The sequence below is a fragment of the Echiichthys vipera genome, assembly GCF_963691815.1.
Source record: "Echiichthys vipera genome assembly, chromosome: 15".
Lineage (NCBI taxonomy): Eukaryota > Metazoa > Chordata > Actinopteri > Perciformes > Trachinidae > Echiichthys > Echiichthys vipera.
In genome coordinates, this window is record NC_139840.1 from 7,062,042 (window position 1) to 7,087,344 (window position 25,303).

General features: G+C 39.8%; 1 protein-coding gene across 2 annotated transcripts; it reads left to right on the forward strand.

The window, feature by feature from the left end:
- Positions 1 to 798: 798 nt before the first annotated feature.
- On the forward strand, positions 799 to 25,078 carry apold1a (apolipoprotein L domain containing 1a). Of its 2 annotated transcripts, XM_083928750.1 has the most exons (47): positions 799 to 837; positions 2,735 to 2,775; positions 3,500 to 3,552; positions 3,712 to 3,738; positions 3,856 to 3,912; positions 4,189 to 4,242; positions 4,777 to 4,830; positions 5,132 to 5,191; positions 5,326 to 5,367; positions 5,455 to 5,520; positions 7,124 to 7,195; positions 7,273 to 7,323; positions 8,102 to 8,206; positions 8,537 to 8,608; positions 8,698 to 8,748; positions 9,248 to 9,310; positions 9,412 to 9,480; positions 9,634 to 9,705; positions 9,826 to 9,888; positions 9,969 to 10,040; positions 10,508 to 10,567; positions 10,728 to 10,784; positions 11,824 to 11,892; positions 12,691 to 12,738; positions 12,830 to 12,901; positions 13,410 to 13,469; positions 13,581 to 13,655; positions 13,746 to 13,811; positions 13,889 to 13,957; positions 14,049 to 14,120; positions 14,984 to 15,049; positions 16,095 to 16,166; positions 16,257 to 16,322; positions 16,543 to 16,608; positions 16,712 to 16,774; positions 16,864 to 16,935; positions 17,099 to 17,161; positions 17,398 to 17,469; positions 17,556 to 17,615; positions 17,978 to 18,049; positions 18,273 to 18,335; positions 18,671 to 18,733; positions 19,264 to 19,338; positions 19,747 to 19,786; positions 19,994 to 20,045; positions 20,570 to 20,984; positions 21,519 to 25,078. In XM_083928750.1, exons 1-47 carry the CDS (start codon positions 812 to 814, stop codon positions 23,250 to 23,252), a joined length of 4,932 nt encoding a protein of 1,643 aa, XP_083784876.1. In that variant the 5' UTR covers positions 799 to 811; the 3' UTR covers positions 23,253 to 25,078. The 2 variants fall into 2 exon arrangements, with proteins under 2 accessions (XP_083784876.1, XP_083784877.1); XM_083928751.1 differs by lacking the exons at positions 799 to 837; positions 2,735 to 2,775 and adding an exon at positions 1,544 to 1,662.
- The last annotated feature ends 225 nt before the right edge of the window (positions 25,079 to 25,303 follow it).

Below are 25,303 nucleotides of genomic sequence, written 5' to 3' on the forward strand. Positions count from 1 at the left end.
TGTGAGGGCCTCCAAGAGTCTGGCCCTAACCCTGATACTATATGCTTGTGTGTAGAGTGAGAGTACTTATATGACAATAAAATAATATATAAAAGTCAAACTCCTTGTCATGATTTCATAATGTGTGTGAGTCCAGAGATGGTGATTACTCGTTTCTATTTTCGGAGCAGCTCCCATCATTCGTTTTCCTTCCCGAGTTGTTGACACCTGTGAAACCGATGAGTCAGTCTCTCTCTCAGTCGCAGCGTCTGGGAAACGGTGAACTCCCACAGATACAGGTAGACCTCGACCTGGCCACGCCCACTCCCAGGTGAGTCGACAGCCCTCCCAAAGCCAGAAGGCAGACAAAAGGGTTTCATCCTCTCCGACTGCAAACACCAGGTGAGACACTGGACCTCTGATGCTGAACTATTATCAGATGGATGTTTTGGGACGGAACTTTGTGTGTCTGTGTGTGTGTGTGTGTGTGTGTGTGTGTGTGTGTGTGTGTGTGTGTGTGTGTGTGTGTGTGTGTGTGTGTGTGTGTGTGTGTCTGTGTGTCTGTGTGTCTGTGTGTGTGTGTGTGTGTGTGTATTGTGTAATAGTGTGAGGATATGTGGCACAGAAGCTCACTGGGCGTGTTTTGCTTTGTGTTGAAGTCTTTGTTTGAACTATGTGTTTAAGCTTTAAGTGGTGTTGCCTTTGGGTGGCGTCGGAAATAGTTGGTGTAATTCACGTGGAAGTAAACCCTACTCTTGGGAACATGGGAGATGTACAGTTAGTACACGGCTAGTTGAGATGGTGGAGAGGGTGAAGGCTGCATCCACCAGTGATGCTGACAGTGATGCTGACAGTGATGTGGGTATTATTCTTTTGGATTTTATGTGGGCTACAAAACAACATTACCTGCTTCTTGTTTACATGTAGGCTATGCATACATATTTGTTCCCATTTGTTTGTGTTCTTGTAGCTTTTTTGTGACTGAGTATTAACCTTTTTTGTTTTCATTTCGTAAAATAGGCCCAACTTCTCATATATAGGCCTATCACTGAGCACAATTGTCATTTAAAGATCATTATTCATCTCAAAAGAAATGTACAGGGCAACGAGGCTCAGTCTACATAGGAAAATATTAAGAAATGTGCATATTGTGGATATAATAAATGAGATGTAGCCTACTTAGTGAGATAAAAATAGAACATCTACTAGAATATAAATATATAAATGATGTTTCATGAATGGTTGTGCAGAGGTAATTTGTTGCCTACTGTTATAAACGATAAGCTCATTTTTCCGTAGGATTTCTCAACATCTAGTATTGAAGTGCGGTAATCAAACCTATTCATCAGCGTAAAAGTAGGCTAATAACTTTTTTTGTGTAGGAAAATTGGCATCAAGCGTTATCAATGCAAAGCTTACAAATGGAAGACGATATGTATTTATATATTATCATGTAGATTCAACATTACATTAAGTGAAGTGAGTGAAGTTCTGATGTGTCGCAGCTTTTGGAGGGGCTCTTGAACGCCCCGTGAGTGCAGATGTTACAGTGTTGTGCGGGTGTGGTGGAGTTTAAATCAGTTGGGAATGTCGTGACAGCGAAGACGCTTCCAGTGTTTCTGCTCCGGCTTTAGTCGATAAAAACCGACTTATATTGACCTCTGAACTGTCTTCAGCTCTTCGGTAGGTGAACAGGCTGACATGAACGTGATTTAGTCTTTGTAGTTTTAACCGTTTATCGTTTACCGTCCGTCAAAATGACAAGTGTGTTTTTAACCGTTGGCTAACGTTAGCGCAAAGTTTTCAGCTCATAGTGTTAGCAGCTCAGCTAATATTCAGTAACACAGGGTGCTGCACTTTTAGGAAATGTCTACTGTAAGTTAATACTTCTCCAAAAGGTTCATAACGTGAGTGACCACTGAAACCGTAATATGTATTTCCTCCTGTATTAATACTTAAATTAGAAACTCACCCAGCTCAACAGTATGCCATTTTTGTCATACAATACTTGTTAGTATTATTCGGGGAGTTGTTTGACTGAAACTAAAACAATGCTAGCCTTTCCAGCAACTGACATTTTCATCTCATCTCATCTCATCTCATCTTCATCCGCTTATCCGGGGTCGGGTCGTGGGGGCAGCAGCTTTAGCAGGGGACCCCAAACTTCCCTTTCCCGGGCCACATTAACCAGCTCTAACTGGGGGATCCTGAGGCGTTCCCAGGCCAGTGTGGAGATCTAATCTCTCCACCTGGTCCTGGGTCTTCCCCGAGGCCTCCTCCCAGCTGGCCGTGCCTCGAACACTTCCCTAGGGAGGCGCCCAGGGTTCATCCTTACTAGATGATCCTGAACCACCTCAACTGGCTCCTTTCAACGCAAAGGAGCAGCGGCTCTACTCCGAGTTCCTCACGGATGGCTGAACTTCTCCCCCTCTCTCTAAGGGAGACTCCAGCCACCCTCCTGAGAAAACCCATTTTGGCCGCTTGTACTTGCGACCTCCTTCTTTCGGTCATGACCCAGCTTTCATGACCATAGGTGAGGGTAGGAACGAAGATTGACCAGTAGATCGAGAGCTTTGCCTTCCGACTCAGCTCTCTTTTCGTCACAACGGTGCAGTAGAGCGACTGCAACACCGCCCCCGCTGCTCCGATTCAACATAGAAGCTTCTCAGTACAATCAGCAGGCATTTAGACTGGTCACAGTAGGACAAGCACAGGTGCTATTAAAAACAGTAATGACAGCTCTCTTTCATTTTAGTGCACCAGAATACATCACCAGAGCTGTGTCCTACTCAGCAGGTAGTCTGTTCACACTAAACTGGGAACACAATTCAGTGTATTAAAAAATCAAAACAGTATGCACACCAGAAAGTGCGGGATTCTGTCGATGTTAATATATCCAAATCCAAATATGCAATGCACAAAGGGAATCTGCTTACAGCTGCTAAACATTACAACACATTGTGGATGGTAGTGACAGAGCTCAAGGTAGCTGAGTCTTTGGGAAAACCTCAAGATGGTTGTATGATTGCAGAGTTTGTGTGAGGGATAAAACATTTTTTTTAAAAAAGCTTTGTATTGGAGTTTAATCACATTGAACAACAGACTCTAGCCAATGTGGGGTGTCCATATTTTGGGGGTTTTCAGTAACTTCAGTAATTTTAGGCTCCAAGTCAGATATATCAGAGCTGTTAGAAAAGTCAGAAGTTGATGTGAATAGATGTTTTCTATACTTAATGAAGATAAACTCTATACTCTTGACAGTTGCTAATTATTACATGTACTTTTAGTACACAACACCTGGGCTAAGAGGGATGTGGGTGTTATTATCACTGTTATTTACACCTTTTCCTGTTTTGGCACGTCATAAGGTGTGCTGTGATGAACAGTGGAAGTTGGTGAAGTGTTTGTCTCTTACTTCCTTCTAGTTTTCTCTTATTAGTCAAGTTGGCATTCAAAGCGGCATTTCAAAGTGTAAATCACAAACCTGTTTACACTTTATCTTTCTGTGTCACTTTTACAGGCAGGATGGAGGCCTGTATGATGAAGCCAGAAGTCAAAAAGAAACCAAAGCCGGTAAAACACTGAACTAATGCAGCAGTCTGAATACTCTCCAGCAGAGTGTATTAAAAAATACCAAACTCACCATACCATATATGAAAATATAACCTACTGTATCATGCAAACAATACACACTCACTTCTTAAAATGTCATGTTTTCCTCTGTTTTCACAGCCGAAGCCTCCCCAAAAGCCTGCTGAGGTACTGTGATAAATCCAAACCTTTGATAAGCTCTGTGACAAAGTTAATCAAGTGTTTGTTTGTTTGCTGAAGTGTGTGGGAGGTACATACTTATATACTAATAAACTGTCTTTACAGAAAAGAAATGACCTGGAGAAACCAACTCCTCTGGTGCCTCACCGACCTACAGACACTGTAAGTCCTAGATAGAGAAACACCAGGTCTACAAAAGTTTTGTAGTGTCTCCAGGCGACGTTGGATGTTCTGTACGCATGAACTAAAGATATAAAAACAAATGTGTTTTTCTCCCCTCTATTATCTGTAAGCATTTTTGTGTTTTTTAATATAACTTCATGATATCTTTTACAAGACTTACTAAATACATAGGAGAGGAAATAAGAAGATTGGTACACTTCAAAAGATTAAGTTTGATTTGCAAAGACACTAAACAGATTCATCTTCTCTGTGCAGGAACTGAGTCGGACACAATACCGACTGAAAACGGCAGCAACAACAAACATTGAGGTATTTACTTCATGCTGTGTGTTTTTTGCTGATTTTCTCGATAGACAGGGAGAAATAAAAGGAATTATATGTGACAAAGGTCTTTTAAGTTGAGACTGTATGTGGAAATGTCCCGGGTGATTTTCTTTACATTTAAAAACAAACTAGGCATTGTGATAGGTGAGCGGTGAAGACATACCTCTGGTTTATCTGCCGTCAGAGACCTTTGTAGTCATACCCCTCCCTCCTTTTGTTTCAGTTTCCTGTCTCTATCTCGACTGTAAACTCTTAAAATGCCACAAAATAAGCTTAGAAAAACGACTAAATGCAGTATGAAAGATTTGTGTTTTTATATATATATATATATTATATGTATATGTATGTTCATGTGTAAACCCCCATGTTAAATAATTATACTGATGTTTAATACACTGACCAAATTGATTTAAACCAGGATTGTGCTTACTGTTGCTTTCATATACCTTGTGCGTTATTGTCAAAATAGTCTGATACCATTTATTTCTGTGTGCTATCATGTTTTTCCATCTGTCTCAGGCTAATGGAAACTTGATAGAAACTCCTGTGGTTCCACCCAGGCCCACAGAAAAGGTAGAGCACACCCAAATACACAATAATACTCATCAATGCAGTCAGAATTCAGTTCAACTTCCACACAGGAAGTTGATAATTGAGCTTTGTTTGAATATGTGTGTTTCTTTCATATCGGCAAAGATTTCTAATTGACATTATAAATAAATCAGCAACCTTTGGAGTATGTAGTTTAGTGTGAGAACAGTGTGCAGTAAAGATTCACTCAGAGCTACACAAGGTTTCATGTTTCTTTTCTGTTCAAAGTGTCTTTTGTCATTGTTCCCTTCTGGGTTTGTTTCACGTGCGTGTGTGTTTGCAGGAACTGAATGCCACAACCAGGTACAGCCAACGCAAGAGGGAACAAGCTGAGGGCACAGAGGTACACACACACACACACACACACACACACACACACACACACACACACACACACACACACACTATGAAGTATAACGTTCCTCTGCACTTGTTTTTATAAATTCCTGAGTTTGTGTCCTTCCTCTTCCTCATCAGAGCCAATCAGAAGTTCCCAAAGATGAGGCAGACTTTAAACAGGTATTACAAGTGGAGTTATGAACTGGCAGCTCTGACCTAATTTATAAACCCTATAATAAAATCTTCTTTACATGTGCTTTGTTGTAGAGTAATCAGTCGGTCCTGAGTGGAATGTTTCGACGGAGCCAAAAAGAGAAAATACCGGGCTTCACTGTAAGCAAATTACCTGCAGCTCTGCACTGCAAAATACACAGCAGTAAAATGTGTCAATATCACAAGCACAAAAAGAAACATTGCTGCTGTGCTGTAGTGTATACTTTATCATTTCTGGTAATGAAGTATTCCTCAATATTATTCATCATGTATATCAGGGTGTTGCCATAAAAAAAGATATATTGAATGCGGTAGAGGAAAAAAACCCTCATGATATGAAGCAGAGGGGTGTTGCACCTTTGAGTCAATGATCCATGTGACAGCTCACCAAATCTAAACAAGATGCTCTGTTTAGATTTAAAATAATATTTGTACTCATGGTTTTTGCAAAGTATGAAACTTTAGTTTTACATGTACATTGAACTGTTTTTTTTTTTTTTTTTAAGATTATTGTTTTGGCCTTTTCATGCCTTTTATTTGATAGTGACAGCAAACAGGAGAAAGAGAGGGGGTGACATGCAGCAAAGAGCCACAGGTGGGAATCGAACCCGGGCCGCTGCGTTAAAGACTTGATCCTCTGTATTTGGGGCACCACTAAGCCAACAGGCGCCCTATACATTGAACTGTTTAATGGGAATATTTCGTTTAGGTGTCCCCATACACAATTTCAAATGGTATCTGCGATCCAATCAAGGTTAACAGTTTGCCATGGTGTCACTGATGAAAATACAGCGCCACAACATCTATTTAAATATGTACATCATCTTATTTTGATACAAATGTGATTTTACACGTGTGAGTTTAATAACTCCAGTGACAGAAGTACATATTTAAACTATTAAAAACTGTTTGACAACAACAAAAATATCAGTATATATGAATATATATTTATATAATTAATAAATGAATATACCTTTAAAGTATATTTTAAAAAGTAAACAAATGTTTGTACGTGTTTCGAAACTGACAGTGTTTCAGCTAAACAGGTTCCTGATGGAAAGCAGGTGTGGATGTGAAACATCAGTGTATGTTTAGACAAACAGTAGGTGTGTACGTACATGTATAAGCTGCTGTTCATGACTCAGTCCAGGGCTGGGCTTAAAACAATGTAACAATGTCTATCATATACATTTTTCTATATGGTTTCTATCAGCTGGGTGCCGTTATGGTAATAATTACACAATTTAGATGACTTTATGTTCTGATCCTTGCATTTTGTTCATTTTGCACTAAAGTTCTTAATAAAATGAGAAAGCACGGGGCGGCCGGTGGCACAGTGGTTAGAGCCGCCGCCCCATGTAAAGAGGCTAAAGGCCCTCGCCGCTGCATGTCTCCCCCTCTCTCTCACCCCATTTCTCGTCCGTCCTTTATAATAAAGGCTGGAAAAACTGCCAGAAAAATAATCTTTTAAAAAAAATGAGAAAATACTACTTTTCATTTGTCAAGTATTTAATTCACACAGCAGTATATAAGAATTGTCTTTACCACGTGGTTATTTCATACAGACTCTTTATTTATTGATCTATATCTATCTATATATTGTTTTGAGATATGAAATCAAATGAACTACATATCGGGATAGAAGATCGTCTGTCAATGTTGCACAATACTGCTGCTCTTTAAATCAGAATCATTAAGTGTTTAATTCAATTTTCCTCCGCAGAGTTACGTGACACACGATAAAGAGGAAACAACTGATGCTGTCCCGGACAGAAAAGCTCCTGGCAGCAAACCGGTATGAGTGTGTGTGTGTGTTAGTGTGTGTTCCACTGTTGTTACCCGCTGGTTTTTATATGTGAATATCATTGACAGGGAGGTCTGAAGGCAGTAATGAAAGGGTTGCAAATCAAGTCGTCACCAAAGGTATGAAGGACCGTCTGGTTTGGTGTTTTCTGGCGGTGGTGGCTGCAGTATTTCCTTTTACAGTCTTTTTACATGAGATTATACAGTCTATACTGTGTCTTTTCTGGTGGTGGTGGTGGGTGATGGTGGTAGTAACTACATTTTCTTATTAATTTTTATTTTATGTAACCTGGATCGCTTAAAGAGCTGTGCTTTGAGCACATCAAGAACAAATCCAGTACCCAGTATTTTCTATTTTTTTATATCAATTTTAGAATTTTACCTCCTGAGTTTCTCCACAAAGAATCTTACAAAAGCACAACTTTAATATTGTGTGTACCAGAGATGTGCTCATAAGTTTCTTTTATTCAGCATTAAAAAAGCAAAAAAAACATTCTTATCGTCTAAAAAAATCGGTGTAGGCCAAAACCAAAATGACCGATTAGTTACAAGAAAGGGAAGCCCTGATGAACTTTATCTCCCTGCTGCGTCCAGCCTGGGACCTTTTTTCATGTCATTCACCTTCTCTCTCAGCACCTCTCTGCTCAAAAACATAAATCCCAATTTAAATTTGTGACAATTATCAGTTATCAGCAAATTTACCTGAATCGAGAAGGACTTTAAGGCATCTTATTTCCCACGTGAAATTCCATGTCTTCGTCAGTTTAACCTATTTTATTCATAAAGCAGCTGTACAAGAACATAGTTTAAGTTGCTGTGTCGTCTGTTTTGTGGCGGTTATTTTGTTTTAATATCAGGATGATCATATTGTGCTGAAGATTGTTGACTCTTGTCTCAGGCCAGCAGAGATCCGAGTCCAGATCCCAGCGCGGAGGAAGCTGGCTCAGAAAAGGAAGAATCTGCAGAGAAAAACAAGGAGGAAAAGAATGCAGAACCCAAACAGGTGAGAGATTAACAACAGTGTTGGACCAGCTCCGTCAAACACAATCATAATTCACAGACAGAGAACAACAAAGTGGAAATACAGTCTTTTGGAAATGAGATCACAGTAAAATCGCTCAAAAGAAAAAAAGTTCACTCCTTTTTTAATGGGCAGTTGAAAACTGTGTGAAATGTATTGCTTACACTTGGGGAGCCACAGAAACATTATTTTAAAAACATTCCCCCAGTGACTAAAAGTGTATACTAAATGTCAGCAGACAGACCGGGAAACACAGTATTCAACATTCCCAAATTTGTCATTTGATGTTTTTTTCCTCAAATTTTGATTCAGGACATCGGGGGCATGATCGCTGCAATGTTTCGGAAAACACCCAAAGAAAAATCCTTGTTTCCTGCTTTGACAGTAAAATTCACTCTTCATTTTTTGATCATAAATCTTCACTTTCTGGCTTTCATTGCCTCTCACTCACTGTTTTGCCATTTAATTGCCAGTTCGACCAAGAAGACAGTGATTCTGAAGATGCAGAAGAAGCAGAAGATAAGGTGGGTCTTGTTTTAGTGGATTTACAGGGTGTGCTTTCAGGTAACAGCCAATCCACATAGAAAATTTGTAGTTTTTTTTCCTGTATTGCGCTAGTGATGCTTAATTCCAACACAACTGTATCTTTAAGGCTTGATTAAGAGCCCCAGTGTCACTTTGAGCTTTCAGATTTCACTATGGACAGGTTATAAGGTAAACGGAAATAAAATCAATACATAAAACTTCCTGTACTCGCTTATTATCTGCATTCCCAGTAAAAGTACAGAGTCAAATAGATTCCTGTGCTGCCAGAAACGTTTTGTGTCCGAACATCCAGTAACTGTTGAAATTAGCTCCTGAGAAATGTGCCGCAAGTATCGAGGGAAATCTCTGTATTCCCACATCTACGTCAGGGGTAGAAAAAGTTATTCCACTAGAGAAGTAGATGTATGATTTATTGTTTTGAACAGTAAACAGGCTAACGGCAACGGTACCCTTTTTTTTTTTTTTTTACATGAAAAGGGAGGATTCTTCTCCAGCACTCGTAAAAAATCATATAAACAAACAGATGAGACGCCTGCACAGGTGAGTGACAAAAATGGCTCCCTCCTTAAAATACAACACAAAAAGTTGAAAGTGGTTTTCTTGTGTTCTTACTTTTCTATGATATCGTGTTGGTGTTTCAGGACAATCTCAGCGTTCATAGTGAGCTGTCTGCCAGCAGCGACAGTCTGTCTGAAAAAAGCAACACCAAGGTGAGCAGCCTTGTGATAAAGTTATCTTGAATTACAGTGTACACACAGATTAGTAGATTGACCTGCAAAAAGGCCTCTCATTGCCCTGACCTTGACCAAAATAAATCTTATCCATAACTGAGCATATGCAAACTGATCCTGTGTCTGTTTCAGGAGAAAGGAGGAATATTCAGCGGGATGTTCAAGAAGTCTCCAAAACCAACAGAAGCTGCTCAAAATGACGAGGTGATGTCGCGGAAAATTATTTACTATGCAACTCAGTTCAAACAAAGTCAAAGCTGTCACATCATTAGTTTAATCCAGTGGCCTGATAATCACATTGAACCAGTTAATTCTGTCTTTTAGGATCGACAGTCTCTACATGATGATCTATCAGGCAGCAATGATAATCTGTCTGAAAACTCAAAGGTGAGCTGGATTTTAACTGCAGCAATATCCTTTTTATCATTATGTAACATTCACTAAATTAATTTGTTTGATGTCAACAGGAAAAAGGAGGATTTTTCAGCGGGATCCGCCGAAAGTCTCCCAAGGTCCCTGAAGAAGGAACTCATGGAGAGGTATCTGAAATGTTTCACATGCTCTAATACGCCGCCTGTTGCTCTAACATGAGTTCAGACATCCTTGCTTCTTGAGTACAGTGTGTGACAGAGTTTGAACCGCGGGTTCAAGGCATCATTGGACTTTGTACACAGTTGGATGTTCCTCATTTGTTTACTGTATAAATCAGTCAAACCACTGATGTCCCCAATTAGTGGCTGTTCTCTCCAAATGCTCTGACAAAAACCTTTAATTGTCATGTATCACTAGGCAGGTTTTTGTAATTTAACATTCAATGTACTTACATGATAAAATAATATGATAGGTGTCCTGGGGAGAAATCTAAATTACTGACCAGCGGCTTGTTATTATCAGATTATTGCAACATGTGTGTACATGTTCCTCTGATTTCCTGCTGTTGTTTCAGTAACCAGTTTCATGGTTCATGTACGCACGGGTTGAGTCACATTGTTGTTGTTGTGTTTAGGGCGCAGATTCGTTGCACAGTGAGCTCTCTGCCAGCACTGATAGCCTGTCTGAGAAAAAGGTGAGTCTTCTTCATTGACTTGACAGATCCTCTCTCAGATGAGTCACCATGTAGTCAAGTGTGAGGTCAAATATTTGCTGCACCATAGGTGGTTTATAATTCTGAAATGAAAGAAAATGAGTCGTCATTTTGCCTAAACATGTTTTCTTCTTCTCTGTAGGAGAAAGGCGGTTTGTTTGGTGGACTCCTCAGAAAGACTCCCAAAACAGCTGGAGAGGTACACTTTCTCAAATACAAATGTAGCTTTCATGTAGACACTGTAAACATTGTAATTCTGTAAAAAAAAAAAAAAAAACTGCTGCTTTATAGTGCTTAACCCCACTGTCACAATGTTGGTTTGTGCTTGTTGACATCCTGGTGGAGTGGTTTTTACTCCATTTGCATGAGACTTTAGTATTTTGTTTGATCATAGCTAAAAGGGCTATTTTGACCGAATGGAAATCTTCCTCTCCTCTAAGTCTTAAGAAGTGGCACAGTTATATAATACTGTCCTGTCTTTATTTGAAGGAGATTAGGTTCTCCTCATCTGACTCATCCACTCCTCGAACAATGGCCGAATAGTTCCCAGTGAATATCAGATGGTATTTAACTTGAAAGGCCCATCCCTACAGTAAACTGTCCTATAAATCATGTTTATTTTACAACGCCTTAATGTATTATTGTATGGACTATTCCAGCCTGTGTGGGCATTATTGTCACGGCAACTGTGGACACCGGAGATGCAGCATATTTGGACAATTTCAGCTTTAAACATTGTGGGTGTGTCAGGTTGGAGGGCAGTATGTAGTTGTCTCTTTTGTATCTAAAGTTTAAAGATTTTAAAAAAGCAAAAGAAATATGTAAACAAAAAAAACCCTGCCACTCATGCTTGGATGGACTGCTTTGTGCGACACCTATACAAAATACCATGTGTACCAACAGCATCATAAATAGACTAATAAAAACATTAGCATTACATCACAACATCAAATCACAGCATCTGTAACAACTGCTGCTGTTGGATTTTCAGCTGATAGAGATTTAAGGTCATTCCTCACGCCTCATTTGCTGCCTGCATTCCACTTTGTACAAAAAAAAAAAATTACTTAAGCGTGACCAAATGGAGCACAGTCCGTATGATGCATATTCATTATGTTGCTGTCAATGTGCTCAGATGCTGGTATCCAGGAGGAGCAGTTCGTTATAAAGTGACAAATACTTTTCTACCATTTCCTGCTGAGCTGTTCTGTTTCTGACAGTTTTAATTCTTGTTGCAGGAGAATCTGTCGGCAAAGAAAGGTCTTTCAGCCAGCAGTGACGGTCTGTCCGAAACTGCCAACACAAAGGTCAGTTCGGTTGTAAAAGAACTCTCCGATATCAGCGGAAATCTGTCTGTGATTCACATTAGGCTCCAGGAAACTGTGACAGCCATTTCTAACTATTTTTTTGACATTATAAACCAAAAGATTAATCGATGAGTGGAGAAAATAATTGTAAATAAACTTACAGTACGACTCAACTATAATGCAGTAACAAAATGTTATTTGTATGTCCTGTATTTGATAGTGACTTAATCTTATTTTTCCTTTTTAATAAGGGAAAAGTCTTAAAATCTCATTTTCAAGAGACCTGACAAAGAGAATAGCACTAAACAGTGTCCCAACAATACTTAAAAAAAACATTAACACGACAATCAGATTACTACAGACAACATCAACTTAAGACTAATTTACTGGTACATGTTTCCAACACTATCAAAATGAGGTAAAAACAATACTATCAATTCATCTGTTAATGGAAAGACCGCAGTGGATTTACTCTCAGTCGCATTTCCACATTGTGTGGTCTGCTGCAGAGATGAAAAGAGGCAAAATAAGAGAAGTCCAATGAGCCGGAGTCTGACCAAAGCCTGGTCTTTAAAATTGTTTGGGCCCAAACGTGAATTGACTCAAATGTCAAAGGTCCTCTAGAAGTAAGAAGTCTGTTTTCTGTTCCCATTCAGTCATTTTTAATAACTTTTAATATGCTGGAGTTTCCCTTTAAGCTGATGCATTAGCTGTAAAAAATCACTGTTACTGAAGAAATGTAAAGGTTCTGTCGTGTGCAGCAGATTCTGATTGTTTTTATCTTTTCTCTGGAAACAGTCACAAGACAATGAACTCTCAGGCAGCAGTGAAGCTGTCAACACCAAGGTGAGCTGCTTTTATGCGTCATTGAGAAACGGTCCTGAACAACTTCACTTTAAGAGAGTGCACTCACATTGTCTCAATATGTGTGTTTTAGGAAAAAGGAGGAATATTTAGTGGAATATTCAAGAAATCTCCCAAACCCACAGAAGCTGCTCAGTCTGAGGAGGTAAATGTGACATTTGCCAGTAACCTGTTTTTATGAAATCTCACTCTTTACCTTTATATTTCTATTTTCAACATTTGAGGGATGCTTGGAATGATAATTTTATGATAATGTTTGATAATTGTACTCATTACCTCTTTGGTTGCCACGATATCTGAAACTTTCTCATTCAAATTTGGTGGACAACTAGGAATTAAAATGAACGAGTGATTAGTTGCTAATTTCTTAACATTGTGCATTTTTCGTTTGACTATTTTCAAATAAAAATCTGGTACATGCATCCCATGATTATCACTTATGTGTATACTAATGCTACACTATGCTCAGGTGTTCATCAAATGTTTTCTATTCATAACAAGTAACACATTCGATTAGAAACTGTGCTTAATTATAGTTAAACATAATATATAGTATAACAGTCAACAAAGTTTTTACCAGAAACATAATCAGTGTGTCTGCAACTTCTTATTAAGTATTCCCAGATAACATTTATTTGCTACCACAAAAACAGGACGAGTCTCCCGACAGCGATCTCTCCGCCAGCACCGAGAATTTATCTGAGAACAAACAGGTCAGTGAGTTCAGATCAAAGATGCCGAATCACTTTTCAAAAAAAACGGCAGTTTGATTAGTAAATAATTCAACGACTTCACCTCTTTATTTTCCTGGTGTATTTCATCAGGAGAAAGGTGGAGGGTTGTTCAGTGGACTCCGCAAAAAGACTCCCAAAGCATCTGGAGAAAGGACAGAGTCACCGGTGAATAAGTGTTTCCTGGACGTGCAGTGAGTTTCTGAGCCTGCAACATAATTTCACCCTTTTGATAAAACACAAATGTCTGCGTTTCAGGAACGAGAGGCTCCGAAAGAGCTGTCAGCCAGCAATGATGACCTGTCTGAGAATAACGCCGCTAAGGTGAGCATAATGAAGCAAACGCTTGGAGAGCACATGCTTTCAGAGGGAATGTTCACTGACACCAATTTATGTTTTAGGATAAAAATATTTTTAGCAACATGTTTAAGAAGCCGCAGAAACCAGCAGAGAGTGCTGCAGCAGACAAGGTACTGTGATCTGATTAATCCAGTCATTCAGGTTGCTCTTGTGGAGGATGGAATAGATATTCATATTTAATGTTTTCTGTGTTGATTAAAGGAGTTGGAGGTGAGCACAGAAAAACAGTCATCTGGTAGCAGTGAAAATCTGTCTGAGGCCACCGTCCCAAAGGTACTTAAGTCTTTTTTCTGTCTCGCTGTGGCTGCTCCTGTCAGCGTGAAGTGAAACCACATCACAGGCAGATTGTATGAGATGATTTATCGATGTTTGTCTTGTCATGTTCCCTGTTTTGCATGAATTCAAGCCTGTATGTAATACAAACAACCTTTGTTTGTAGTGCTGTTACAAAGTCATACAATATTCCAAATAAACACAGAGATGCGACCTAACTTTTTTTCACCACCGCCCCAAAATACAATTCAAACCTCCATGCTGTCCTGACCCAATTATAATAGGTTAGGTGAGGTTTTTTTTATAATTTTATAAATCGTTTTCACACACATTTAAAAAGGCACATGGACATCATATACAGATAACACTCCCTCTTCCCACAAAAACAAATAACATATAGACTCTTAGCCATACAAGAATATGTAGATCATGTGTGTGATGTCTGAGAGGACAAAACTTCCCTAATCATTCTTTTCTTTTTAATTTTTCTTCAATAAAAAGACTTCCGTTATTAGAAGTGATACGTTGCCTAAATAAAACAGTGTGGAAATGATTAAATGATACATAAGTTCACATTTTGTAAAAACATTTGTTACATATTCATTGATTTGTGTGCATTATATCACATGCATTCAGTTCATAAATCTACAGTTATCTATTGTAATATCTGTAAACTTTGTGTTACATTTGTAAACACTGTGTGCACGTGAGAAGACCACCTGTCTGGTGTGCTTCAATGACCGAAAGACAGAGAGCACGGTTGGAGTTTGTCTGTCTTTTGATCTCTCTAACTCTCTATCAAAGTTTTTTTTTGTTTCTGAATGTTTTCATTTGAGAGAAATAACACAAAATTTATGCTTTAGGAAAAAAAAGGTGGCCTGGCCGGCATCTTCAAAAGATCAGCCAGCATCGACAACCTGTTTGACGAGGTCAGTGAACCAACCGTGCACACTCACCGCAGCATCTATGTCTAAGGAGACATTTGGGTTAAACGTGACAATAATGTTACTTCAATAAGAAATGGTCACAAGTTACTCACAGAATCTACTGCACGTTTGAAGACAGTGCAACAGTGCTGCCTGCAGCGGTGGAATGCAATTTTGAAATACTTGTGCTTTAGTTGAGTATTTCCTCTCTCTGTTACTGTAGACTTTTCCTCCGCTACAGTTCAGGGAGAAAAATGTTGTGCTCCTTACTTCACCACATGTTTCTGACAGCTGTAGTTACTTTACATGTAAAACCTATGATCAGTTTAAAAATGATTATGCATTCTTATAAATGAAACAACATAACATTATTTCTTATACTGAGTTGTTAAAATTAGCTTTAACATGACAACATTAACAATCTGAATGGTGTCAGTATTTTGAATGCAGAACCTGTTTCTTATCATAGTATATTCATTCATTCATTCATCTTCAACCGCTTGTCCCTCGGGGTTGCTGGAGCTGATCCCAGCTGACATCGGGCGTGAGGCGGGGTACACCCTGGACAGTACGTTTATCGCAGGGCACATAGAGACGAACAGAGACAGACAACCATTCACACCTACGGGCAATTTTAGAGTCATCAATTAACCTAACACGTGCATGTTTTTGGATGGTGGGAGGAAACCGGAGAACCCCCACGCAGACACGGGGAGAACAAGCAAACTCCACACAGAAGGGATCCAAACCTGAAACCTTCTCCCTGTGAGGCGACAGTGCTAACCACTACACCACTGTGTATATTTTTATTTATTTAGTAAGAGATGTCAATACTTCCATCATTGCTGAAAGGTAGAAACTAAATTGACTGTATGCTTTGAAACACAATTGGCAATCATCTTAAGTGCAGTTTGAGATTGGTACCTAAACACCCACCTGTTCAGTGTCACTTTTGCACTGTTCAACTCGTGAGGAGATTATCAACCACACGTCCAATATTAAACTGTATTGTCTGACTGAAACACTCATTTGCGTTTTCTCTTGTCAGGAGAAAGGCGGGCTGTTCAGTGGACTTCTCAAGAAAACTCCCAAAGCTTCTGGAGACGAGGCAGCTGCAGACGTGAGTGTGTGATTAGTTACACGTTAGCGTTGCTGTCTGTGGTGACTGTTATTGTACATATTTATAAACCGTACATTTCTCTTTTTCCAGGACAAAGACGACCAGAGGGAGCTGTCAGCAAGTACTGATAACCTGTTGGAAAACAGCAACGCCAAGGTACCTTTGATGAGAAAGTTTGTTTTTTTGAACCGAATAAAGGACGTCTGTACTGTAAAATATTAATACGTGTTCATTTTAATGCAGTTAAACATGTAGTTCCTTATGTACGTTTAAACAATACAATATTTTAAGATTCAGCCTATATAAAACATTCAATTTCAACATGTTAGTACTGTTAGTTGTACTATGACAGATGGTATTTAATGCCCGTTTTTAGGAGAAAAGTATTTTCAGTGGCATGTTTAAGAAGTCCAAACCCGCAGATGGGACTACAACAGATGAGGTACAGTGGTGGCCCTTTCACATAAAGTTTATAGTATATCACTCCACCTGACGGCACTGTATTTGTCTTTTTTTAAGCTTTATTTTCTGTTTTGTGCATTTAGGAATCAAACGAGGATAAGAAGTTTTCTGCCAGTTGCGAAAATCTCGACGCAAATCCATCAAAGGTGCAAATGTTTGACGATCACAATCTCAGCCTGTTTGTTCTGCTGTTGATTCTTTGAATATTAACATGTGAATGTTTCATATGTTTCAGGAGAAGACTGGAGGACTGGCAGGGATCTTCAAGAAGTCTCCCAAACCAGCTCCACGCTCGATCGCTGCGAAGGTAGGTGTGGTTAGCGGTTGTTTAATTGTCCGCGCTCATATACATTTCAAGATAGTCATACCGTGGTAAAATAATAATAAATGTAATGACAAGTAATGACAAATCAACAAGTTCAAACAACCCGATTGTCTACAAAATATCACAGTTCCTTTTTGGTTTCCAGGATCCTCTCCGTGACACGAAGGAGTTGTCCGCCAGTTGCGACAGCCTCACAGAAACTGCTGAGGTGAGAGCTGTGGCTGCTCTCAGCAACTGAGCAACGCTGATACTGCAGGCAACAGTGTCAGAGCACCTACCAGAGAATATTTCTTTAAATTCTTTGTCTAGCTAATACTTAATTGATTAATAATTTTGAAATGACCACACTCGCACCAAAATGCTAGGGTTGAAGCAACAACACCCTCACCCAAATGTTTCAGTGATAATAAGTTTTTTGTTTTTTCTTATTCTTTTATTTTGAAGGATGATCTTTCAGCGCTGGGGGGATTGTCGAACAGCAACGATAATCTTTCTGAAGCTGCAAGCACCACAAAGGTGAGTCTTGATATAGAGTGTATTATTCTGTTTGAATGCATATTTTTGCCTTTTGTGGTTGAATGAATGTTTTATTTTTTTAACAGGAGAAAAAAGGAGGGTTTGCTGGGATGTTCAGGAGGACGCCCAAAACAGTTGAACATCAGGTATCATATTATGAGCACTGAGAGGCATGAAATGTATTTAATCAATTATCTTGACTTGTAGAATCAGTATTAGTTGGAACAATAGAACAATAGAACAATAGTAGTAGTTGCAGAAGTCATAGTGGCGGTAAACCTGGAAGACAGTAGGGTTAATCAGAAATACAGTTTTTGATGCAGATTAATAATCTTTACATGTCAGCTTGTCAATGAGGCATTTGAAGAAAAACAATGCACATTTAAAATGCTAATAAGAGGTAAAAAATACAAAAAGTTAGTATTATGAGTAGTTAGATGATCCCTATAAACTCCTGGATTATGTGTCTATGCAGCTGTTGAGCAATTGTCTCTGTCTTCATTTACAGGAAAGTGAGGACACTGAGGCACCAGAGGGAGGTGGATTGAGACGCAGGAGAACCATCAAGAGGAAAAAACGAGTGAGTTGTTGTTCACTTTAAAGAAACATCGAGACGTGACAGAAAGTAGCACCAGAGTGTATTTCAGAAGCTGCTTTAGCTGTTATGTGATCAGAGGTTACTGTCGGAGCTGAACTTTGAGATCATCTTTCTCTTGCTTCTCTAGTTTGAGCTCTTACATTTAGCACACGTTAGATTGCTTTACTCTTCTGACAAACTCTTCTTTTCTTGTTTTATTTCTCAGGTTGTGTCATTTCGAGTGAAGAAAACGCTCCCCAAATTACCGAAGTTTAATCTAACTTCACAGGTTTGTACTCATCTCCTCTGGTTTTTACTATTCATTTAGTGGAAAACAGCAGCTAGATCTAAAACTGAGTGCTTAGTACAGTAACCCTAACCCTGAACATTTTCTTTTTTTACTTTATTTTAAAGTTTTTGATGAAAATAAAGTTTACTTGCTACTGCTAGTAGTAGTACTGTATTGAGACAGTGTGTTATTAGCTTGAGGATCAGTTTCTAATAACCTCTTGGTTATTAAAAGCTGTGCTGTGTAATTTTCTTTTGTTCTCTCTCTACAAGTGTGCCTGCGTTAAAATTCTCAGATTAGTACTGAGTTAATGATATTGTTTTTTTCCTCCACAGAGTTCAGACAAAATGCCTGTTATTGAAGAGACTCTTGAGCTGCAGGATCTGAACCCAGTACAAGTGAGCATGATATTAGAATTTTAAATATAGATATACAGGAAAAACCATATATAAATATATATTTATCATTGTCTTGTTTTGTTAGCAATAATCATTTATGAACTGTTTATCCAACAACCTATTACGATGAATAAATGAAGTAACTCTAAATAAAACAGGAACAAGAGAGTCTAAATATTCAACACAATGTTAATTTTTAATACATGAAAATGACATGCAGCTCCATAGAGTGCTATTTAATTGCAGACTTTAAAGGGGTCACAAGTTAGCAAGTTAGTAGTTAGCTTTGTTTGAGGAGATCACAAAACTAGCCATACAGCATTATAAAGGCACTTGAGAGTGGGTGATGGTTAATACAGGAGAAAATAATCTGTGTAAATACTGAACCACACAGAATCAACCGGTTGGAATAAGTGTGTGACTCTACCAGACAGACATACAGAGGGAAAAGCAGTTTGAGTCTTTCCACATACTAACCCTTTAAACTGAAGTTTGTGTCACAAAGTTGTGTTATTGCTTTTGTCCCGCAGGAGAGCACAGTGGAGGTCGAGCCTGTGGAGATGGCAGCCTACTCTACTGAGGATAACTCTCTGGAATCTGATCCGGTGTGTTTTTAGGACACTCTCACACCTTTGGTTTGCTTTATTTGGTCTGGCTTTTTAGTTTGCATTTGCTTAAAGCTTAGTATGTGTATATTTATGTTTTGTGGTGTCACAAAGAGCTCCCAAAGAAATGGCTGATTTAAAGCATTATTACTAATAGACTGCAAATAAAACGCATGTTGTTATTAGTGAGTAATGGGTCAACACAGGACAAACGGATGCATCTTGTACAGCAATATTAGGGGGGGGGGGGTACCTTTTAATGGACTTAAAAGACTGGAACACAGAGTAAGATCCAAGCACAACACATCCAGATTTGCATCTGATTAATCGGGGGAAGTCTCCACACTCACATGCTGATGCACGTGTCTGCATGGTTACCATATGAATGACAGACGTCTCTTTTTGCAGGAAAGTGATGCTTTGATGGATTGGTGGAACACAGTCAAAGGTCAGTATGAGGTCGTCTGCATGTTCTTTGTTTGAACTGTTTGTTGTATCACTCCAGCAGGAGAATTGCCACATTCACACACACACACACACACACACACACACACACACACACACACACACACACACACACACACACCTATCACCTACCAATCCTCAAACACAGTTGATGCATCCATGTACTTATTCTATCATTTCTGGTTTCCAGGATGGGCCGAGTGGAACGAGACATCTAATTTCCAGGAGGATGATGGGCAAATGTAAGCGTAGTCACTTTTCTTTTCTAACATTTAATTCAAATATACCCTGAAGATATTATTCCTGCATTCTGATGGTTTGGGGTAGAGTTATTGTTTTATTTCTATTTCCTTGTCCAGGGTATCTACTGTATCCATTCTGTAGCAAGCACGGTCACTACTGCTAGCTACAGCAGCTAGGAAACTTATCCACTCACGATGGACAAGACTCAGTTTTAGTAAAAACTTAATTTTCACTTAATTTAACTATCCATTTGAATTGGTTAATCCATCATTTTTGCTACTTATCCAGGTCCAGGGTGTGTCAGTATTATTATTGGGGAGTATTGTTATATACTGCTGGGTACAGAAACGAATATGATATATTAATGAATCATTTGAGGCCACGAGGCCATATCGCCGTAGTATAATACAGTATATATAACCCTATGTTTGCGCATTTCTAAATTAGTTTTGCACAGTTAAATATCTAACAAATACACCATGTTGTGAGTTTTCAAGCCTTCATATCTCTGATGTATTTCCAGGGCAATGGAGCAGGCAGCTGATCGTGTCTACATGGCAGCCCGTCTGTTTGTGCGTCTTTTCAACAAGCGGGGGGCGTCCCTACAGCACCGCATCCTGGAGCTTTTGGCTTTGGCCGACACCGCAGATGAGTTCCACAAAAAAACGACGAAAGCTGCTGTGGGTGGAGGGGTGGCCAGTGTCGCAGGCAGCATTACAACTATCACAGGCCTTATTCTGGCGCCTTTCACTTTTGGTGCCTCTATTATTGTCACAGCGGTGGGGATCGGTGTGGCGACGGCCGGGAGCATCACCTCAGCAACAGCCAATATTACAGATACAGTTCACTCCAACATGGACCGAAAGAAGCTGGAGAAGATGATCCAGGATTACCAGGACGAGATCAAAGACATCAGGGAGTGTTTGGAGTTTGTGCAGGTGAGGAAATGTTTGAGTTTGTTCTTTGTATAAATGTATCTTGATCTCACACAGGCAACCTCATCAAGGTCCAGCAAAAACACTGCAACTTAAGTAAAGCAAATGTTGTATCTGCAAATTGTTTTTGAATTGGTTAAATAAAAGTTAAAAAATGCCTGGAAATGGCTCATAAATGCTCATCACAAATCCACAGAACCCAGTGTGTCCTCTTCCTCAACAGAAATAACATAACTTAAATTCCCATTGTTACAGTAATGCGAGAGTTTCATCGACTTATATCAAACATGAAGAATAACTTCAGAACATTAGAATATTTGTTTTTTCATCCTCAGTTTTGTTTTTTAAATTCATTCATGGTGACAATCTCTGGGGGAAAGTGGTTTAATGCCAGGAAGTCATAGTTTTAAAATCACAGGAAAACCTTGAACCATAGAATTGTCCGTACAAATGTATTTATTGAAAATGATATCTCCTTTTATGAGACTCTCTAAGAGTTCTTACCATCGTTTTTTTTTGTCTCTGTGCCTCTTGTAGGCAGGTATGGACACCCTGCAGGGTTGGGATTTTGAGAAATATACACAGAGCGCTGCCAAAAAGGCTATGAACCACAACCTCAAGCATGTGATGAAGGAGGGTGGCCGTGCTGGAAAAGCCCTGATGATCAACACAGATAAGCTCATAAGCACTGTGCAGGTTTTAGGAGCTGCAGGCGGAGTCGCCAAAGCTGCCCAGGCCATTAGTGTCACCACAGGGGTCATGTCAGCCCTCTTCCTGGCTCTGGATATTTTCTTCCTCGCCAAAGACTCCCACAACCTCCGCAAGGGTGCCAAAACCAAGTTTGCCACCAAGATCAGGGATGTCTGTAAAGAACTTCAAGATGGCCTCCTCGAGCTGAACAAGATGAAGACACAGCTGCAGAAGACGATGGACGGCATCGAGGTGGAGGAGTTTGAGGAGATTGAGGAGGTGGAGGAGGAGGTTGACGACGATTTTGAGTCTGATCCGAAGAAGCTGGCTGAGCTGGAGCAGGAGCTGGACCTCCTGGAGGAGGAACTGGACAAGAAGGTAGAGGAGGAGCAGAAGAAGAATAAAGAGATGGAGAAGGAAAATTTGAAAAGTAAGAAGGAGAAAAAAGAGGAGAAGAGCATGAATGAAAAAGGAGAGTCAGAGGAAAATAAGGATAAAGAGGAGATGGAGGAAGAGATGAGAGAAAAGGATGCAAAGTCAGATGGAAAGAAGGAGAGTAAGCTTGATAATGATAAGGAAAAGCAGCAGAAAAATGAGTCCGTCAAAGAGGAAGTCTTAAAAGAACAATCACAGAAAGGAAAGAAGGACAAAGAAACCAAGAACCAAATTACAGCTAGCAAAGAAAAGCATGCGAGCAAGCAAGACCTGGCAAAAGAAGACAATTGTACAAACAAAAAAACAGACGAGAAGGAGAAAAATATAAGTGTGAAAGAAAGTCAGGAAATTAAGATTAGATCAGGCGATTCAAAACGAGAAGACGGGAGTGGAAAAGCTTATACTGAGAGGGTCAGGACGGAGAGAGAGAGTGAAAGGAGCAAGCGCAGCAGAGAGGATGAAAGGGGGATGAAACCTGAATGGAAGTCGGTGAATAAAGAGACAGAAGCAGGAAGTGTGAGTACAAGGAGGCACAGCAGCAGGAGCGACAAAGATCGACCCCCGACGGCTGAAAGATGGAGCAAACAGGAAACAACAGAATCCAATAAGGAAAGAGGTGGCAGCAGAGACGGCAAGCAAAGCGAGAGGAAGGAGAGCTGGAGGAGGACAGAGGAGGAGAGAGGAGTGAGGGACTGGAGAGCTGAGATGGCAAAGGGTAAAGAAGAGAAGAGAGACGGAAGAGAGACGGAGAGAGGGAGGACAACGGAAGATCACGGCAAAAGCGACGCGAGGAAGGAATCTCAACGAAGTCACGAAACGGCGTCAAGGAGGGAGCATTTGGAGAGAGAGTGGGGGAGCAGCAGGGAGGGGTCTGACTCAAAGAGGAGTCACCACACGAGAGGAACAGCGCCGCGCGATGACCACAGCGAGAGGGGAGATGAGACACGAGGGAGCAGGATCGAGAGTGCGAGGAGGAAGTTTGAGAGAACGGGAGGTGAGGAGGAGGAGAGGGGGAAGAGGAAAGAGGACAGGGAGAGCAGAGGGAGTCACAGAGAGAGGAGAGGAAGTGACAGAGAGCACGAACACAGCCACCGAGGATCTCGACCTCCCTCCCAGGTGCTACAGGAGGATGGCCTGAATATTTAGTTTGAAAGAAGTGAGTTTGTGGGAGACATCGATACACCGTCATCACATTAGTTTAGGTTTGGAATATTTTAAGTCCAACTGAAATTGCCAAAGAAATGTTTCCTGGCAAGACAAAGTGTCCGCTGTGAAAAAGGTCAGTGAGTCGTGAAATACAAATTAGAGGATGGACTGTTCTCTTTACAGGAGAGAACAGGAAAAGCTGGTGGTGCTCATCAAATCAAGCCCCTCTTTATACTTTGGATTTCTATCTGTGGAATTCGCTGTAAATCTAGCAGGAGAACTGTGTGTCAAGTATATCAAGTTCAGACTAGTCTTCACAGAAACCTATGACGGGCATAGAGACTTTAATGGAAATGCAATCGAGCTACACCTAAATGTCTTCAGCTTCCTAAAGGCAGTATGACAGGAACAGGTCGGGGACTTCATGCTGAAACATTAGCTTCAGCTGAACCAGTCACTCTCAATGTAAATATGGGCTTGTCCTGTGTTATGGTGGAACAGTGGTGTCAGACTCCAATTCACAGTGGGCCAAATTTAAAAACTGGGACAAAGTTGCGTTCCAAACTCAATATCTACAAAAACAAAAAAAGACCGCAAAGGTGCATGTTTCCCTCTCTCCAGATGTGTAACGCAGAACCTTCTCAGTGCAGGTCCTTGTTCTTGTCGTGGTGTTTCTTCTGTTTGATTCTTTGGTTACAGCCACGGTGGCTCTGCAGACGAGACCAACAGCTCTTTACCTTCATAAACAGATATCTGCCTCCCACCGGTGCTGAAAGCTCCTGTCCTCCATCTTTCTTTGGGTCGCTTTTGGGGAGGGGTGGATTAAGTTTGTCTTAAGAGACTGGTAGCATGGATGCTCGTATTTGTTAACAGAAAAGTAGACGTGTATGTGGTAGAAAAAGTCTGCACCTATCGTTTAATCAAGAGTGACATCTGGCATTTGAGTTCACTGCTCCTCGCTGAAAACCCCATTTATCAGACGTTTAGTTTACAGAAGAAAACGACAAGTGTAGAAATGTTATGTAATTATGACGTCTTCCTGACTCAATTTCTGATATTATCTTGACACAACGTTTGTGTGGGTCAATTACCCTGCATTTATTTACTCGTTCAACAGTGTACCACTACCATTTGCCGTAGGCAGACATTTTCAAATCTTATACAATACATACGGTAAGAGTTTTAGCACCTTTCTTTGTGTTTTTTACTCCGAAAAAGCTGAAGTTGTAGCTGTTTTGTAAAAATGTCACACTAGCCGTAAGGAAATAATACAACTAAAACAATTTTAAACCTGAATGTAAATGTTGAATACAATATTGAGGCTGCTAATATTTTGTTCATGACTCCTTAATTGATTTGTGATAAACCTAACGGATAAATATATATATTTAAAACCTTCAGATGTATTTCTGCATGCTGCCTGTTCCTCTGTGTATTTCTGGTGCTTCAGGGTGAAACGAGACTTTTTAACCGACTGTTTCAATCATTTTTCTATGTTGTCTCTTTCAGGATTGTGGGAAATGTACCTGGATGAATAATAATAATAATAATAATAATAATGACTGTTTCTGTAACTAAATCAGCTGTTACTGACTATTTCCACTCAGTGCACTTTAAAGAGTCGGCCTCTTCAGGTCTAATGTAACTTATGTCACTTCTTAATGTTTCTGGACTGTTGTGCAGCGGTTCACCTTCATTTATCTCTGGTGTCGCTGTTGTCTTGTGTTTTGTGTGTTTACTGTATGTATTTTTATACGGTTAAATATCGTTTTCTATGGGGCTGGTTTTCTTATTGATCAAATAAATTATTAGTTATTGGAGTTTGATTCTGTTTTGGATTTTTGATCAACACTTTTTTTTTCTGCACTCGACTGAACAAAGAAGCAATTTTTTAACCCAAACGGATGACGCGTAAACCAACCATTTCATTATCCACAAAAACATATAGACTCTTGATATTATGCACTGAAACATAATTAATGTATGCAAAAAACAACAGGCTGTTTTTAGTTCTTTCAAAATAAATAATATTTTGTAGTAGATTCATTGAG

Bases quoted from the DNA above. Each gene is read 5' to 3' on its own strand.
- apold1a (XM_083928750.1), top strand. From the start codon at position 812: ATGCTGACAGTGATGCTGACAGTGAT. The intron at 10,041-10,507 runs GTATCTGAAATG...TGTTGTGTTTAG, and splicing joins AAGAAGGAACTCATGGAGAG to GGCGCAGATTCGTTGCACAG. The intron at 13,812-13,888 runs GTGAGCATAATG...TTTATGTTTTAG, and splicing joins CTGAGAATAACGCCGCTAAG to GATAAAAATATTTTTAGCAA.